The sequence below is a fragment of the Lepidothrix coronata genome, unplaced genomic scaffold, assembly GCF_001604755.1.
Source record: "Lepidothrix coronata isolate B3197 unplaced genomic scaffold, Lepidothrix_coronata-1.0 Scaffold111, whole genome shotgun sequence".
Lineage (NCBI taxonomy): Eukaryota > Metazoa > Chordata > Aves > Passeriformes > Pipridae > Lepidothrix > Lepidothrix coronata.
The window spans coordinates 2,596,918-2,616,148 of record NW_016690291.1 but is presented as its reverse complement, the minus strand read 5'-3'; the positions used below and the strand labels follow the sequence as shown (position 1 = coordinate 2,616,148).

Sequence of the window (19,231 nt, the reverse complement as noted above, 5' to 3'; positions counted from 1 at the left end):
AAAATGCATACTTTCATTTTCTAACATTCTAGGAGAATATAATTTATTTGTGGCTTTCAGCTCTTGTGGTTGGTTAGTTGTTTGTTGGGTTTTTTTTCCCTTGGATGCAATTCTTTTCCTCTGAGTTATAGGCAAGCTCTGTTGGCCTTTGGTTATAAATGGGATCGATAGGTCTTTATTCAGAGTTTAATGAGATTCACACCTCTTGAGCTGTAATGTGAATCCATCAAATAGAAATGAATTTTAGAAGCGGCAATTTGTGAATGAGAAGACTACATTGAATACTATTTGATTTTCTTTTTTTCCCCTAAACACAGGAATCAAATGTTTTTGCAAAGATCAGTATGGTATCAGTTATATACCATCTCTTTACCAAACAGCAGAGAGATCCCATGTGTATTGTGGCACAATTCAGCTTTGCAACATTTCCTTTTATTGTAATCACTTGCTTTTTTGCCAGTTTTTCTATTCCCAGGTAATAAAACGTTTTCTAAATTAAGATGTTTATATTTTAAAATAAAGCACTTTAAAGCACACATTAAACAATTTATGGTAGATAATTTTCTATTAAAGTGTGTGTGTGTGCCACAGACACATTGATTTTTTGTAATTAATAGAAATGACAAAATGACTGGATGCTCATGATTATATAGGTTAGACCAAGTAAAATACCTGTAATTTCATTGTAAAATATGAAAGAACAGCACAAGCCCTCATGCCTGGCATTTTCACTCATTTGTGCTACTGTAGCTCTAGAATAGTGATAGAAACCAGTGGTACTTCAGTGGTACTAAAAAAATTATAATCTGTTACCCTTGATAAGGGCAGAGACACAGCAGAGTACTTCCTTTGTATTTTACAGCAATAACTGGTGTTGTATAGTATCTTCTTCAAATATTTGTTCACAATAGCAAAAATATGTATTTCTTTGCTGGATATAAAGAAATTTTATTCATCCCTGAAATTTTTCAATATCTTTATCTTAAATACCTCTAGTGACAGAAACCAGTGGAAATATGGTGTTTCTAGCCCTGCACATTAGAGCTGAGACGTTGAGCAGCCACTGTGTACTGGTGACTTCAGATCTTTAATTCTGTGTTACGTACTGAGGAAATGTTTCCAGTAGGCATCGACTGATATTATTCTGCTGTCAGACTGGATCAGTTGGTAGTGCATGGTGGTCCACCACCTAAACTCATCCCAGATTTCAGACATTATTTAAATACGTTTTTACAGTGGTATCACCATATTTCATATCTTCTTTCAGATGATCCTGTGTGTGCATTCATTCCAGTTGGACTCAATGACTTGAAAAGTCTTTTCCAATCTAAATGATTCTAAAAATGAGCATAGGCACTCTCTGAAAATGCCATAGAAGTTCTGGGAATGTGTGTACCATCCTGCAGCTCTTAGTTTTTGTCCTTCCAGCCCCAGTATTGTTTGTCTTAAAAGTCTCTATATTGGCTCATTCCTTTCCAACTTTGGTGTACGCTCTGAAAATTTTTGAAAAGCTTTTACTTCTGTTCTTAAAGGAAGGAAGATGGCTTCCATCCACCCTATGCTTTGCAAGGGATGAAGACCATGGACCCTAGCAGTAGGCACAGACTCCTGCTCTCCAGGGAATTAACTGGAGTTGAGGATTCAAACAGGACAGCTGTCTTTAGGAGGAGGTGTGTGGTCAGCACTAGTTCTGTTCCACCAGAATGAACTGAGGTGGATGAGCTTATGCAGAGCAGTCAGTACTGTTTTTAACTTTGTATTCCTTATATCATCTATCTCTGAACAAGCTGAGCTTCGTTAAAAGTGGTAGTTTAGATACTTGAGGGAGTAGAGCTCTTGCCCTGTGAGGAGAGGGCAAGGCATCTATGTTGTTTCACCCTGGAGAAGAGTCAGCTTTGGGGGGACCTCGTAGCAGCCTTTCTGAATCTGTGAGGAAGCAATTGAGAATCATAGAATCACAGAGAAGATGGAGCCAGGCTCCTCATAGTGGGGCACGGTGAGAGGGTGAGACACAGTGGGCATAAGATGAAACAAGAGAAGTTCAGACTGGATATGGAAAAAGTATTTACCTCATGAGAACAGCCGAGCAGTGGGAGGCTGCCCAGTGAGGCTGTGCATTCTCCAAAAAGGTTTTCAAGATTTGGCTAAGTAAATTCTGAGCAAACTGGTCTAACACTGAAACTGACTCTGCTCTGAATAGGTTGATCTGAGATTCTTTCCTCTGATCTTACAGTTTCCTGATACTTAGCACAGGATGAACAAGTACAGAGGTGAAGGACTGGGAGCAGCTAGAAAAGATAAATGCTGGTGGCTCAGAGGGGTGGTAAAAGATTGGAGAACATCAAGTGAGTGCATGAATATGGATCACTGATCTTTGATATGCTGGAAATGATTCGGTCCTGGCTTAGAGAGCAGTGCATAGTCATCACTTTTATGTACAAGGTTTCCTTTAAGGTTCCAATGTCACAGACAAGTCAGTTTTATTTAATGACCTTCTACATTAGCAGTTCTTTGTACTGGTGACTGAAATTGATTTTGCTTGTGATGTGAAGGAGCACAAGCCCAGCCTCTGCATCATTGCTCAACCATGTGCTTTAGCCCTACCAAAGAATAGGACAACAAATTTCTGAGCATCAGAAATACCCATGTTGAAATTTTTAGGTCCATTATTGATAAAGACTCAGCTGGTTTTTAATCACTGAGTTGCATGGTTGGAAACTGCAGCTTTGTGTTTAAGCCCTGGAAATGTTTTGTTGATATTTTTCTTTTGTAAAGTGACATCACGAAGACCTTTCTTATTTTCTTCAAGCATTTCACAACACAGTCTTCCTCTCTGACCAGAGTAATTACAAAACAATTCATTAGTGGTTTATGTTTATGTTACCATACTGCTTAGATAGATAAGTGTTATGAAGAAAAAGAATAAGAAAAGGGTGAAGGATAAATATGTCAGGGAAATAAGACTGCAAGGAGCACAAGGTTTCATAAAGACTTCAGGTGGAGAATAAAAGGAAGGATCAATAATATCTCACAGGAAGGAGCAAGGACAGACAAAGAGGATGAAAAGAATGTGAAAGCAAAGAGTCTGATGAAACAAGAAGGGAAATATAATTGGCAGTTAACATTTCAAGAAAAAAATAATGAAAATTGAAGGAAATATTATGCAAATTTTGACTTTTACATTTGTAAATGTTTCTTAGTCTAGCAGTGCATGTTTGGCACATATTCTTTATCCTAAACTTTGGAAAATTAGAGAATTTAGTTTAAATTTAAATTGGTGATTAATAAAAGACGTGATCACTAAAGTGCACAAAAAACCATAAGATCATCGAATTAATGCAATTTGAATCAGATTTCCACTATTCTGGCCACACTAGTTTTTGCACCTGATACTTTAGGGACATTCTGGCATTTGAACAAGTCAGTAAACAGACAACTGACAACAATGAGTATCTTCTGTGCAAGCAATTGAAGAACTAAAATTGCAACCTCTCTGTCTTCCAAAATAAGGCTACATATTAGGAGGACATAGAGACTCACCCTTCTGATCTTCTCCAGTGCCTATGTACAGTGGTGGGATCACAGACAACAGACTTCATGTATGACTAGAAGGAAAGACAGGAATGTATTTCAGACTATCCCAAAATACAAAATCAGCTCTGCTGTTACATATTTCTTTTTGTAATATTAATTACAAATGGAGAAGTATCTGATGTCCTGAAAAATCCTTGGAAGTTGTGGATAGCAAAGGTTGAAAGTGTGTTCTGTTGGTTGTTGTTTTGATTGCACTTGGACTACAAAGACATTAATTAAAAAGAAGATGATCTATGGAGGCTCTAGTAGTGTTCCCTTTCTCTACCTGGAGATAAGAGTGAACTGCCGTGGACTTTCTTTGTTCACAGTACATCCTGGAGCTTTATTAGAAAATGCAAAGAGAAGAAATTGCAAAACCAGTTTTGTTTGGATCCACCTACAGCAGAGGCAGAAATAATGTATAATGTCTTATGAAGGTTGCAAAAAGCTTCTGGTGTTGTTCAGAAGCAAGTCTGAACATTTTCCACCTTCTGATCCAAGACAGAGATTTGAACTAGGAGATATGTAAGGACTCTAAATGCCTCTCATCACTAGGACTCCTTGATGTGCTCCTGCCCAGCTGGCACACTCCTTGCTCAGTGACTGACTTTTGCATATCTCACTGGTTTTGTGTCCTACAATAGCCCACCTAGCTGCTTCTCCAAAAATAAGGACCTCCCCTTTATTACTTTGCCCCACTCTGCTGGACTTCTTTTCATTTCTTTTCTTCATGCTTGGAAAAACCTTTCCATCCTAAAGTACAAGCCATAAAGTTTCTCTTCTTTTGCAGTTTTTAATTTTTCTATTTTGAGGGGTATGTTGCTGAATGGGACATGTTTTAGTAATGACAGTTAATTACTACCACCAGTTGATTATTATAATAATAATTACAACATAATTTTTCTAAATTCTGTATGTTATTACCATTTCCCACACTCCTCATGTACTAAGAGGGATGTTTCTCCAGTAGACATCAAGCTTCAGCCAGAGTTAAGTATGCATGCAGTGCATCACTGGTGATATTTAACAGTAATCATGACAGCCTGACATAATATTTTGCAGGCCTTGAAACCTAATATCTGAGGAAGGATTCAAATGATATATACTTCTCTGAGAAAAGTCATAGAAATAGGACTTACTTGGAAGGTTGGATTTATGATGGCTTTCATTCCTGAATTGATTTTTATCCAAGAGACTACTTTTGTAGATCCCTGCCAAGGGAGTTATGGAATAGTGTTGGGAAGATGGTAGGGAGTGTTTATTTCCATATTGACAAATGGATGTTTGTCTTGTGTACAAGAAGGAGTAGCAAAAGGGAAAAGTATGGAGTGTACTTTTCATCTTAGTAAATCATGGGAGAATGTCTCAATAGGTTTTGAACAGTTCAGTTTCTAAAATGTGCTGCCAACATGCTATGTTTGTATGGAAGCACCTAGGCACAGAGCTTCCCAAATGCTTTTGACCTTGAATGAATAACAAACAAATCCTTAAATTGTGAAAATCCAGATACTTATCTTATGCTTTTGTCTTTTTTTTCCTTCATTTTTTTTCTTTTTCCCTCCTTCCTCTTGTCCAGGAAAGAACGTATCAGTCACACAGAAGAAGCAGTAGAGCTCCCAAGGACTGATGAAATGTGCTTTGCCCTGGTGGTGACTGCAGCTGCTACGTTATGTGAAAAAATGAGAAGTTGCCCTAAATTACCATCTGCGACGTTTTAGCCACCTCCTGTAGTGGAAGCTGGTCATGTGGGCCAACCCTATGTGTGGTTTGAGACTGAGTGTCATTTTGCTTTCTTGGGATCTCAGCATTTGCGTTTTAAAGCAATTACCAAGTTAAGCACAATCTCTGTGTTCATGGGTCTGCCTGCATGGGCATGTAGTATCTTCAGCCTCGTATGGCTTTGAGAATTTCTGAAAGAGCCTTTGATCTGAGTTGGGATGTTTAGTATTTCTGAGGGCACATACTTGAGGGTACAAACTGTTTAGCAAATGAGACAGAATGGCATTTTTACAAGGGTAAGTAGGAATTGGGAATGTACTTCACGTGCACTGAGAGGCACTTGGAACATCAAAGTGCTGTGTCCTAATACTCTGAGTATTTCAACCGCATGAATAGGCCACACTAAATTTAACTTTCAGAAAAGGCATTTGCAGGTGTACATGCTTTTCCTGAAATAGGTGTGTTTGTGCACACTGGCTGGTAATAGCACACATGGTGCAAACACATTTTGCAATCACACTGCACACTACAGATTACTCACCCATAACCCCTTACTATTCATCTCCGAGTATCATTTTTGAAGGCAGGGAGATGCGGATGCAGGCGCAAGACTTGTGGATCAGGGGTTGTGTGTGTACATCCATCCATTCTGTAACTAAAGGCACACAGCACTGTTAAGTCAGCGGCAATACTCGTGCTGACCTGAACGGCAGCAGCCATGGGTACTGCTCTCAAACTGCCTCTTATGTTGCGATGCACTTTCAGTTTTGATAACTGTTTTATGACTTGTATTTTCATTTTTATTTTTTTTAATGTTGAGCTAACTGCTAGGATGTGCTGTCTTCGCAATGCTTAGTTGCCCAGCAATTACAGATATACTTCAAAAGGAAGCAGAAGAATAATAAACCGTGGAATCCCAAATCAGATTAATGTAATGTGCATTTCTAGATTACGATTAGTAACAAGATAACACAGTGTCATGGTAACACTTGAAACTTAACTACAAGTTCCTAAAATAAAGCAATGACATATGTATAAGTTTCTATCCATTTGCATACTATCCACCTGAAAACATTTTTACAACACTCGAGCAATTAAACCCTACTTTTTCCTTCTGAATTAAGTGTTGAACTAAAATATCATGCCTCTTTCCTAGTATTTATGCATAATCTCCTACCATAAATTATAAATGTTGATGAAGAAGCTGTCCATTTTGTAGCATCTTAGGCTTTTTGCCTTTTGGTTTCATTTTAGAACAATTAGCATAAGGAATGTAGAACACACTTTATTCTTTGCGATTTGTACCACATTCATGTCCTTGAAATTCTACCACCTCCTAATACGAAAATTGTCTCACTGATACTGGAAAAGTCTGTTTATTAATTAAGTTGATAGACTAGTGGGTGCAATTCATGTGGCTGAGGGTTGGGAATTAAAATCCCAACTTTACCTCAAATCACTGTAAGAGAGGAGTAAACTTTCAATGTGAGATTGCTAGCTAAGATGGAGAGCCTAGCTATTATTTTCTAGTTGCCTTACAGTGAAAAGTGTTGTCTGCTTGTTATAGAGTCTGACTTTCTTTCACTAAGCAGAAGTTAACTTGTTTAATATGCTATCTATGGTAAAGGTGCGAGGATATGCTTTACATGTATTGTCATTTTGTGTTAAACTTTCACAGAATGCAAAATTGGGCACTTTGTTCTGATTGCTTTATATGCACAATACTGCTTTGACCAAATTCTTTAGTCAAAATTAAGATGCTGCAAAGTTCTTTGTAAGTAAATATGATCTTCTTCTGTCACCTTAAATAGATAAAATGGGCAGTGTTACACAGAAAATATTATTTCTTTGGCAGTTCACTTATTTATGTATACTGCACTGTATAGACCATTGGAGGATATTGAAAATATAGCTTACAGGTTGCTCCTTACACAACCTTTAAATCCCAAATTCTGTTCTTCACACCTCTGTGGATGGCAAATGCTGAAAGTAAAATGATTGCCTCCAGCATGATAATCATGTTACATTCAGAATAATACAGTTGCTGGGAAATATTTCATATACACAGCAGAGTTCCTAGGATAAACCTCCTGCTAAGGCATGGCTGATGTTTGTCCTTGTGGCCTTTTGAATAGTGGAAAGTCTGATCTGTATTTAATAAATCTGCCTGTATTTCTCACATGCAGATGAAGGTTTTTAGTATTTGAATTTACTGTTGTTCTGGGGTGGAGGGAGGGACATGTGCATGCTGGGTTTGCCACTAATCCTTTGGAAATCCTTTAGTGCCTTAAGGAGGCAGAGGGGGAACAGACCTTAGGATTACAGAAACTTGTTCAAACCTCTTTCCTGCTTTAGCAGAATTGCTTCAAAATATATTGTGCCTTTGGCTCCAAATATATTTGCATTAGAAATCAGTAGCCATGGGATTATGGACAGGACTTTTTGCCCCTGTACAAATGTTAGGAAAGAGAGCATACTGTTTCTTATATAGGATGTGAATTAAAAATGTAGCTAACTTAAATTCTACTGTTGAGATCCATGAATACTAGGAAAGTTGCAAGTTGCAGTTAAAGCTAGAAAAAAAAAAAGGAAAAAAAAAGGAGAAAGTTTAAATATACTAGATGAAATGCTTGTACCACTGAAGTGACTGGCAAATTTCCACTTGCTTCCCTGGGACCAATATTTCATGCTTGCTTCTACTTGTCTTAATAAATTCTCACAAGTGATAGACACATGATCATCATGCTCTCTTTAACATTGTTTATGCACATAAGGGAAGAAAAGAGAGATTAGTAGTTGTGGAGACCTGCCTTGATTTGGAGTTGTTTGGATCTATGGTATAAATCTCTGTTCACTGTTGTTTCTCTGTGTAACATAGACTATTTGCTATGGGCATATGAATATTCAAATGTAAATTCCAGTGTGAGAGGTTACTGTGCAGTGTGCACTAACCAATGCCAAACAACTACATTTCTCTACTCTCTGAACCTTGGTCTTTTTGAAAAAGAGGGAAAATGTAGCTAACAGATGAAAACCACTCCTGTGCCAAAAAAGCTTGCATGAGGCAATTCATGTACTCCCTGATGGTCCTAAGCAGCTCTTAGGAAAAATTGAATAAGCTTTTAGCTCATGAGTGAATTTTATCTTCTAGGAAATAAGAGCAATTTGCTAAAAAAAAAAAAAAAAAGAAGAACTAAAAAAAATGAAGGCCCGAAAATCAGACTGGTGGTGGTCTTCTGTTTTGCTCCCTGGGATGACAAGCAAGTATTAAAGAATATGTAAATAGTTTAAAGAAAATATTACATGGCTCGCAGTATGTGAGACAAGGCCCAGCATGGAACAGATTTTTATAGCTTATTTATAAATTACACTTCTGCCTTTTGTTTGGAACTTGGAAAAGAAAACAGTGTAAATCAAGGAGTGAAGACTTACTGCACATATTTGTTGACTGAAACAAAAATATTTCTCCACCTCCTGAGGTATTAAGGAGTAATTTGGGATGAATAATGTACAGAGTTCTTGGCTTTTGAGCTCTAGTGCTGTACAACTATTTAACTCTGCAAAGCCAACAGAGGGATGGTAACCAGAAGTCATGAAGATCAGTTTTTAGGGCCACAAATTCATATAACAAGATACCAAAGAATGCACAAAAAGGCTGATGTTTATGGTGTGATACTTATTAAGCAGGTGTACCAGCTAGACTGGGGAGGGAGGGATATTTGTAAATAAATGCAAAAAGGTTTAAACTCTGACCCATGACCACTCTGTAACTGGGTGTCAAATTAATTTCAGCTAAGTGAGAAGCTTCAATAGTATGAAAGAGGCCACTCATATTTTAACTTCCATTAAAACCTTCTGGGTAACTTTTCAGCAAAGTTTTCCACTCTAAGACATTTGTCATTAATATCAACTGTACATATGTATTCATTTTCATTGTAAGTAGGGACAATACAGAATTGTAATGAAGTCACAAAGTCTACTTGATGATTATCACAGATTTGTAACTCTCACTTAAATTATGTAAGATACGTTGACATTTTATCTTGTTAACAAGATGTATTTTTCTATGTTAGTCAAATGTACAATTTGTACAATTTTGTATATTAAATGTATGCATATTTTAAATTAAAAACTTCATAATTTTATTATTTTATTATTTTAAAATGGTGACAAGAACTTCTGAGAGACAGCTGTAAATATAACTGTATCCATGGATAGCAACCCATGAATTCTCAGTTTTGAGAAAGGGGTCAGCTGGTCTTCTAACAGAGTAAGAAAACTGCAACACCTGGGTCTTGCTCCACTTGGTGGATGAGCTGCCATTCAACTTCAGCTGATTTAATGGAATGAACATGAATTAGCAGAATACTATAAACTGGATCACTGCTCAGAAAGTGGGTAACCAGAGCCTTCCCCAGCTTGTAGTGTTTTGTATCCACAGTTCCTACATGCCAGGAGACAGTCCAAATCACCAATCCATGGGACAGGGTTTTGTGGGGGAGGGCAACACTGCTGGCGGAGATACACCAGTCACGCAGAGGAGAGAGGGAGACTCAGTGACTTGGCTGCTCAAGTCACTCTTCTGGGAGAAAGAAAGCTTTTGTCTCTGTCACACTCACTCCCTTTGAACTGTTCATGGTTTTTTTGTCTGCTGATTGTTTCAAAATGCAGAATAGCAAAAACAGATGCAAAATGTACATTGCATATTCTCTGAGCCCCCGCACCAGGCAAGTCCTGTTCTAGCTCGTGATGTTCACACTGTTGCAAGAAGAGCTCCAGATACAACTAAAGCCAAGCCAGTATGTGAGATCTTTTGTTGTGTGCAGCAAGCATACCTCTAGCTTTTTTGCTGTCTCTCATCTAGGCTATTTGGAATAAAGGTCCTTTAGGAAGAGGGTGCACTTTCAATCAGGTTCAGTTCTTTTTTCATCAAGCAAGGTCAAGACAGGATGGGATGCACTGTCTGCAAGAGAATATACCAAAGCAATGTATTCCTCCAAAGTTGCATACTTTTTTTTAGGCAAACTCACAGGGTGACAGGGTATCAGGTACTGGGTCTGCTTCCATAGTACCTAAAACTGCAATTTTACTCAACTTAAGGACAGTATGTATCTGCTGTGTTAGAACACTTAGTTTTTAATAAACTAAGGGCTAAAGTATGAAAAAAAAACCCAGACAAAAACGCCAAACAAAACAAAACAACACAACCGTTTAAAAGTAAAGAAAGACACTGGTACGATTCTATGCTTCCTTGTAACTAGAAAGTTTAATGCTGTTTTCTTAAGCATTGATTTGACATGCTCTCTGAGTCTTGTGGTCTCTTTATGTATCAGCATTAAGATGAATGTCCTAACTTAATACTGCAAAAATAGCTTTATTCTTTTTTATTCAGAAAAACTTGAGCAGCTTTAGAAACCTGAACAATGTTATCTAAATAGATTCCAAGTGTAAACAGAGTCCATCTTTCTTAGCTTTATGGATGTTAAATAACAGATACTCTTTATTTGGCAGACACATGTACTATGTGCAACATATGGGACCTACTATAGGACCATCAGAAGTTTTTATTCTGGAGGTTGAAAGTAATCTCTTGATTGCAAAGAAGTAACTCATAAAATAAATAATTTTTCCAATATTTGTGAAGACAGGCAGGTCACACATCACACTCCATGTGCCACCTGCATATTTCACTAACTGTCAGGGTTTGGTGTACTGTGGAGAAACAAATTGACTTTCTTTTTTTTCCAAAATGATCAATAAATCTCAATGTTACCATCAGGAACAAAAAAAAATCAATATTTGCCCACATACAAGAGAAGACTTTAAGGAAGTAACAATGCAATATCCTACAAGCTATACTTATTTTTTCACATACCAGTGAAACCTCCATATGATATTAATGCATTAATGTGGAAGTATGTTTTATTAAGTGAGCTGTGGAATCTTGGGCAATATATTCTCAGAAATGTCAGTCATGATTAAAATCAGTGTGTTAATAACCAATAATAAGTGAAATTTTTACTGATTTCCGAACTCCCCTCATGTGAACAACACCCACAGTGTTAAATGCACACACAGAGCATTCAAGACAGCATGTACCTCTGCATTATAACAAATGCAGAAAAGAAAGATGTTTTCCTTTGATGCATTTTTCCAATGCTCAGCTATCTCACATTACTGCTTTTTCACATGGTCTGGGTCCATGGGTACTTGTTAATGAGAAAGATGGTTATGTGGACTCACTTCTGATGAAATCCCAGGGACCTCTGTCTTTACCTCCCACTTTTCCTGATTTGTAGCTTGCAATTTTTATTGTGCAAGGACCACCAGGTACACAGACAACAGTCCTGTGTGGCTGGGCTTGTATTCAAACAGCATAAGCATGTTGTACATGAGCAGTAAATAGGCCTTGTGATTGATCCACTAAGCTTCAAATTTGCTTTGTCACGTAATTAATCTCAGAACAGTTTCTTCCAATATATTATTTCAGAGGAACAGAAAATGTCCCTTATGTAACTCCTGGGGTAGTCTAAGGCTGTGACAATTGCCTGAGATTGGCTGCATGTGCAGGAGAGGAGTGTCCAAGGACTTGTGATTTCGGTCGATGATCTCCTTGGGCACTGTTAGACAGGTAGGTGTATAAATACGGACTTTCTGAAGTGGGCTGTGCAGAGACCTGAGGGTTACACACTCTCCACCCCTCCTGCTTTAAAAAAAAAAACCCTCTTAGTTTTTGGGAACTTGCATCCCTCACAGCGAAACGAAAGCCCGCCCCCGGCCTGCCTCTCTTTGCCGAGGCCAAAGCCAGGCAGGAGCCGGCGAGGGCTGCCGGCCCGGGGAGCCGCCCGGGGTGCTGAAGGGACAGCTCCGGGGGCGCGCCAGGCTCCCGCCGCGCCGAGGGGGGGTCGCGGAGCCACGGTCGCCTCCCCGCCCTCCGCGGGGCTCGGCGGACACCTCCTGCCTCACATGACGCCCCCTGCCCCACAGGACACTCGTTGCCCCTCGGGGCTCGGCGGGGCGGCGCGCCGGCTACTCTGGGTCCGCGGGCCGCACACTCAGGCCCGCGGAGCCACCGCCCCCCGGCGCCCCCCGCCCGATGGCGGGGCCGGCGGCTCAGGCAGCGCTCGGCGCGATCACTTCCGTGTCAGGGCAGGCACCCGCCGCCCTGGCCGCTGCCTGCACCCTGCACCCTCCACCCTGCTGCCTGCACCCTGCACCCTGCTGCCCGCACCCAGCTGCCTCCGCCCTGCTGCCCGCTGCCTGCGCGCCCAACCCACGTCGCCGCAGCGGGGGAGCGGCAGCCGGGGGCGGCGGGGCGGAGCAGAGCCGCCACCACCCCTGCGGGCAGCAGCTGCTGCGGCAGGGACAGCGCCAGCCCTACTGCCCGGGGGCCTGGGGCTGGTGGTGCTTCCTCCTCGACTCCGGCCACCCCTCTCTCCTCTCCCCGCCGCTCCCCCTTCGGCCGCCGACTGAAGCAGGCCCGCCCCCCGGCCGCACCGGGGGCTGCCGCGGCCGCGCCCCCCCGCCCCGCCCGGGCAGCGCCGCAGCCTCTCCCGCGGATGGGGGCGGGGGCAGTGTCAGTGTGCAAAGTGGGAGAAACTCCCTCCGGCTCGCTCGGGGGGACTGGGAAAGATTTGTAGCTTTTGTAGCTTTTCTCTTTTTTTTGTCTTTTTTTTTTTTTCTTCTCTCGCCCGAAGCCACGCCATCAGCAGGTGACCGGCGCCCGCCCGCCCGCAGGACGGGACCCCATTGGCACCGGCTGTGTGTGCATACGGCGGGCGCCCTCCCTGCCTCCTCCCCCTGCCTCCCGCCCCCCGGATCATTCTATACCGGGGGAGCTGTGCACTGCGGTCCCTGCTCGGGGAATCGCTGCTGCTCTTCCCATTCGTCAGGGGCTTTCCAATCACCTGCCTCTGCCACCCTCTCCGCTCCGCTCTTTGTACTTTATTTTCACGTGCTCTTTACTAACACGGCTATTTTTAAATTCCGCTCGGATTTATTTTTCTCTCTTTCTTTCTCTCTAATTTTTCTTTTTTTTTTTTTTTTTTTTTTTTTTCCAGGGGGTGGGAGGGGAGAGGGAGGTTAACGTTTGCATCTCCCTAAGGGAAAGATCCCACCAGCCAACCCAGCTTCGCCACTGCTGCATCCATCCATTCATTTTTATGGTCACTAACAGCCTATCCCGGTAGTGGAAGGTGCAGAGAAGTGGGAGGCAGGCAGAGAGAGAGAGAGAGAGAGAGATCCGGACAGCGAGAATGGCCGAGAGAAAGAGGAACTGGAATAAAGAAGATGACCTGCCTGTGTATCTAGCTAGGCCGGGCACGACAGCCCAGACACCGCGGCAGAAATACGGGGGGATGTTCGCCTCCGTGGAGGGGGCCTACGAGAACAAAACCATCGACTTCGACGCCTACAGCGTGGGGAAGAAGGGGTCCCGGACCCCGCGGAGCGGCAGCCGGCACGACATGCTGGACGGAGGGGACAACTACAGCGAGACCGCCAGCGACATCAGCGAGATCTCCGGCTCCGTCATCAGCTCCCCGGGAGACCGGGACGACAAGACCCCGGGCGTGGAGATCAAATACCCCATGGGAAAGGAGCTGCTGCAGGGGCAGGACAATGGACAGGTGAGCGGGGCCCGGGCAGGGGGGGAGGGAGCCGCCGCCCCCGCTCGCCGGGTGAGCCGAGCCAAACCGAGCTTGCTGTGCTCTACCGAGCCAAGGCGAGCTGAGCCGAGCCGAGCTTGCTGTGGCAGCTAAGCCGGGACGAGCCGAGCTGAGCCGAGCTTGCTGTGGCAGCTAAGCCGGGACGAGCCGAGCTGAGCCGAGCTTGCTGTGCTACGCCGGGACGAGCCGAGCTGAGCCGAGCCGTGCCGCAGAGCCCCGCTCGCCGGCGCAGGGGGACGGGGGCCACCCTCGCGGGGGAGTTTCGGCACGGCAGGTCGGGGAGGCGCGGCCCTCTCCTCCCCGGCACGCTGATGCTCCGGGAAGAGCCCGGCTGGCCCCTAAACTACCTCACTTGGCTGAGCTTAGCGGTAGCGGGAGGGAGCCGAGAAATCGTTTTCCTTTGTAAGTGATGGCGATGAGTTTTCTCCGTTTCCCTTCCTGCCCGTGCCGGGGGGCTGGAAGGCAGCTCGGGTCCCTCGGCACCTCCCCTCCGCCCCCCGGAACAAAGCCGAGCCCACTGCACTCCCAGGCTCGCCGGGGAAACTCCGCGGAGCCCTGTCCCAGGCACAGCCCCAGGATCTGCCCCGCTCCCTCCCCCGCCCGACTCTGCCCCTGCTCCCCCCGGCTCCCCGTGCGCCTGCATTGTCTCCCCGGTAGGGAGCGCGGAAGGCCGGAGGATCGGCCGAAACCTTTGCCCTGGCTTCCGCACCTCTAGAACTGCAACCTGGACTCATATTGTAGACTCAAGGGAAAAGTGAGCCGGTGGGGCTGGCCAGCCCCTAACAGCTGTGCTTCTCCATCTTAGCCCTGTCAGTGGCACGCCGGCTGGAGGCAGACCCCGGAGGCTGGCTCTCCTGGGAACCAGGATTGTCATTGATTTCCCCTTAGAAAGAAATGAGGCCTTGTAGTGATGTGTCTGCATGGATGCACCCTTTCCCTTAGTACCCAGCCTGGAGTCTCTATGGCTTGTCCATGCTCTGCTCTTTCCACAGGCTAAACTGAGAGTTTTCCACTCTTTTCTCCCCTCTTCAATTTGAGCATGAATGGTGTGCTGGTTTGCTCTGGTCTGGGGCTTGGGTGCAGGTGCCACATGGCCTGACATGCAGCCCAGTGAGTGCCTGCTGCAGTGGGACACCGGAGCGAGCCTGGGATGCTGCTGCTTTCTCTGCAGTGACCTCAGGGTTGCCTTCGGAGGCTGCCAGCTGCAGTGCAGTCTTCTCTTTTCCTGCTCACCTGAACTCCCATTTTTTCCATCAGGACCCTGGGGCAGTGGGAGGGCACAGCACACCCCATCTTAGCACATCCCTGGTGCTGCCTCCCCATCTTTCCTGCTCCTAGTTCATTCTGGGACTCAGGGTAGTGAGCACAAATGCATACTAACTCTCTGGATCCCACTATGCTGGCAAAGTTGACCAAAGTGGAGTGAGGAGGAGGTTAGGGGTAAAGCAGGCAAGATTTGGCCACTGGCTTCAGAAGGTGCACTGTAAGTAGCAATATGTGACCCCTGTGCCATGGTGTCCAGAGCTTTTTACAAGCTTCAGGTGCTGATATTGGGGAAGATGTGTCAGGGATGTGGCCTGGGTGGTAAATGCCTTGTATGTGTATGTCACAGGGGTGGCTGTGCTAAGAGTCCCAGAGTGCATCGTTGGAGGGATTAACTTGGGTGCAGCTTTGCAGTGCCTTTTACTCTTCCTGCAGTTGTTCACGGAGCCTTAATCAAGCACCATGGGTGGAGGGAGGCACTCTGTGAGACTAAAAGACAGAAGGGATTCAACTAGACACTTAACCTTTCCTGCAGCTGCTGACCACCTGGCCTGGCCTGGTTGTGCCATCACCCATGGCCTCCCTGGGCACAGAACAGAGCAGGGTGTGTGACACTGAGCCAGTGACAAGCAGGGCAGAGCAGGACAGCACTCTTGGGGTCAGAGCCATTGGTGAGGACAGAACAGGCAGTGCCATCAGGGACAGAGCAGTCAGGGCTATCAGAGGCAATGCTAAGGGACAGAACAAGACTGTGCCATCAGCGTCAGTGCCATGGGAACAGCGCAGGGCAGCGCCATCAGCTCAGTGCTGTGGGGACAGCGCGGGCAGTGCCATTGCCATGTGCTGCGCAGCAGGACCCACCGCCGGGGGTTCCCCCCCGCTGTCCCCACCCTGCGGCAGCCCACGCGTGGGACCCGCCGGTGACCTCCGCCTGCGAGTGGGGCGGTGGCGAGGCGGCGTTTCCCAGCGCCGGTGCGGGAGGGAGGGAGGCTGGATTGATGGGCTGTGAAGGGGGGCCAGGCGGAGGGGTGGGGGGGACAGGAGGGAAGGAAACGCTTCCTGGGTTGCGCTGAGCGAATCCTGCTCCGACCTGCAGGCGGGAGGGCGCTGCTGCCGCCGGCAGAGGCAGCGCTCGCCGACCCCCCCGGGAGCCTCGTCCCTGTTTGATTGCAGCCGGAAAAAAAAAGGTGCCGGGTTTGCCGGGCTCCCCTTCCTCTGGGCGACGGAACTTCGCCCCCATTCCACCGCTCTGCCGGGTCGCCCCTGCCCCGCCCCATCACCCGACTGGGCTCTGCATTATTATTCCTGTCAGCACCGCCGGTGTTGTTCGGTTGGGCTCGGCTCGCTCCTCGGGTTCGTTGCGTGCGCCCGGCGCTAGCGAGAACCGACACCGACATGTCGTACCAGGGCAAGAAGAGCATCCCGCACATCACGGTAAGCGGCCCCGGCGCTCCTTTGTTAGCGGGGCGGGGAAGGGCGTGCGGCGAGAGCGCCGCGGCCGCGCAGTGCCCGGGGCGGCGGGCAGACCCCGAGCTGCGGGGCCGGGGCTGCCCCGGGCGGGGGGTGCGGGCGCCGGCGCCCTTCCTCCTACTACTGGAGCTCTGGGTGCGATTTTATTTTATTTTAATTTTTTTATTACATTTTTATTTTATTTTTTAATTGTATTTTCCTTCCCCTCCCTTGCCAACCGCCCAGCCGGGGCTCAGCGCTGTGTGCTCTCTGCAGCCCGGGGCGGGGAGGGCAGGGCCGGCCGGGGGGCTCGTCCTGGCGCTGCTGGGGCCGGGGGTGCCGCCCTCCCGAGGAGCCGGGCCCGGGGAGGCTCGGCCGCCGGGCGAGGCAGAACAAAAGAGGGAGGGGACCACCGCAGCACAACGTGCCCCGCCGCCGCCCCCCGCAGCGGGCAGGGGAGCGCAGCCCCCCGGCGGGGCAGGGGGCGGCGGGCCGGGAGGAGGCTGGGGGTGCGCAGAAATGGGAGGTGGGGGAGCGTGGGGGTGGGGGGAAGCGTGGAAAATCAAAGAGCGCCATGATGCCAGCACCGACACCTCTGCGCGCTATTAATACATCAGGCACGGTGGGGATCAGGAGTCAGAGAGTTAATCATAACCATCCTTTTCCTATCGGTGCCTGTCTTCCGCTAGATGCTTTTAGACCCAAGCAGAGCTACGATAGAGTGTGCCTTCCATGCCAGAAAGGACGGACCTGGGTTCTTTGATACAGTATGTGATTTCCCTATATACGCAGGATCTGGGGATATACGAACTGGGATAAAGAGCAAGCAGAGCTGGCGAGGAGAGGTGTTTTGAGGGAAGTCACACCCGTAGCTTGCTAATACGGCAGGGGTTTTCCCCAGCACCCGCGTTGGTCTCCGGGTTGCTGCCTGTATTCCTGTTGGGTGGCTGGATCAGTGGGTGTTGGGGTCACGGCTGCTGTGGCACCTGGGGCAGAGATGAGTGAGGAAGTGGGGTGACCTCAAAGATTGCTTGGGTTCGTGGAGCTTTCCCTAGAAAGCTGGCACAGTGCGGCACGGGGCAAGTTTCCGTGCATGAAGAGCGGCTGCCTGGTGGGTGTGGCACCTTCCTGAGCAAACCTGGTGGTTAACGGCGTTACTGGAGGCAGCGTTACAAGGCTTGTAAGCACCTCAAGGTTTTCTCCATATTCAAAAAACATCCTTCAGCTAAAATATTTGGTCTGGAGGGGAACAGCCTCCTTCTAAAAGCAGAGCTTTATGATACCAAAGTGCTGCATTTATACATGTCTCCACTATCAACAGGCAGCAGTGCCTGGTGGCCAAGGCTGAGCCTGAATGTTGCAGTGGCTTTCTGGGTGATGGCTCCTCTTGTCTTGGTCCTCAACGTGTTGTGTGACTTGCAGTTACTCAGGGCATGTCTGGGCTGGGGGATACCCTGGTTATCTTCTGGGTGAGTGTCAAGTGCTTTGTACATGACTCGACCTTCGCTGACAGCTGGAGTGTAATAGGTTCCCACCTATAGCTAGTTCTTTGCTCTCTAATTTGGAATAAAATAAGAAACTGTAAGAATTACGAGTCTTTGCCTTGGAATCAACAGTTTGTTTTAATTTCATCACTTCTCACAAATTTCCTTCTCTGGGGAGAGGACTGCTGGAAAAAAAAAAACAAACCTCATCCTGCTCTCTTTGAAATGGGATGTGTTGAAGCTTCTATAAATGAATATTCATTAACGTTAGTATTGAGTTTTGTGGCCAAATCAAAGGCATAAATTAATATTAGTGAAGTTGGCAGGCATCAGGGCTGGACTGCCTTTTTTTTTTTCCCCTTTTTATGTTTTAAGCTTTTGACCCTTCTTCAGCAAAAGCAAATCAGGCACTCTGTGTTATAACTTGTGCACACTGCTCATCCCACAAGTGTCCACAGGATCTGTCTGTGTGTATCTTCTGAATCCCCATTCCAGTGTGGTAAATTTGATGTTTCATCCTGCCACTAAGGAAATACACTGTAAGTTCGAGCCTTCTGGGCTCTAAGGAAATGCTTTGTAAAAGTATGCAACAACAGTGATGATGAAATCATATAAAAATGTCATTTGTTACTGTTCTTAACATTTCCCCCCACTCACACTCCTGCTTTGTGGAGCTACACCAGTGCCTGGTAGCAGTGAGAAACTAATTTTTGATAGTGTCCTGTGTTCTGATGCTTTGCTGTGGATTTTCCCACACTAGGCTGTGTTCCTTGCATGGGACCAGGAGCTGTCTTGAGCACACAAGAACAGCACCTAGCACATCCAACCACAGGCACTGCCAGTAATCAGTAGCTGGCCAAAACTTCTCTCTGGGATCAGGTCTGCAGTATCGGGAACTTCGTGTAGGAAGAGTTAGAGGCTGGTTTGATCTCTGATCAGTGTGGGAGCAGATAACCACTCTTGGGAAGGCAACCCTGTGGTATCCTTTCTGGGTTACTCCCCTTGGTGCATGTGGGCATAACTGACTCATTGTGCTTTGTCTGACCATGCCTTGCCTCCTGACTCCTTTCAGACAGA

General features: G+C 46.1%; 2 protein-coding genes across 10 annotated transcripts in view; both read left to right on the top strand.

Annotated features, from left to right (window-relative positions):
* The window catches only part of CUNH4orf50 (chromosome unknown C4orf50 homolog), an 87,890-nt gene extending 79,395 nt beyond the window's left edge, over positions 1–8,495 (top strand). For all 7 annotated transcript variants that reach the window (XM_017824515.1, XM_017824513.1, XM_017824508.1 and 4 more), the window contains one exon: positions 5,150–8,495. The gene's annotated coding sequence lies outside the window, so the exon portion shown is untranslated. The remainder of the gene's footprint in view (positions 1–5,149) is intronic.
* Positions 8,496–13,112: 4,617 nt separating this feature from the next.
* The window catches only part of CRMP1 (collapsin response mediator protein 1), a 51,531-nt gene continuing 45,412 nt past the window's right edge, over positions 13,113–19,231 (top strand). Inside the window, exons 1-2 of one of the 3 annotated variants that reach the window (XM_017824539.1) lie at positions 16,499–16,655; positions 17,360–17,437. In XM_017824539.1, the coding sequence (XP_017680028.1) occupies positions 16,617–16,655; positions 17,360–17,437 (117 nt within the window). In that variant the 5' untranslated portion in view covers positions 16,499–16,616. Of the gene's footprint in view, positions 13,920–16,498; positions 16,656–17,359; positions 17,438–19,231 lie in introns of those variants that run through there. The other 2 variants (XM_017824538.1, XM_017824540.1) reach the window with 2 other exon arrangements.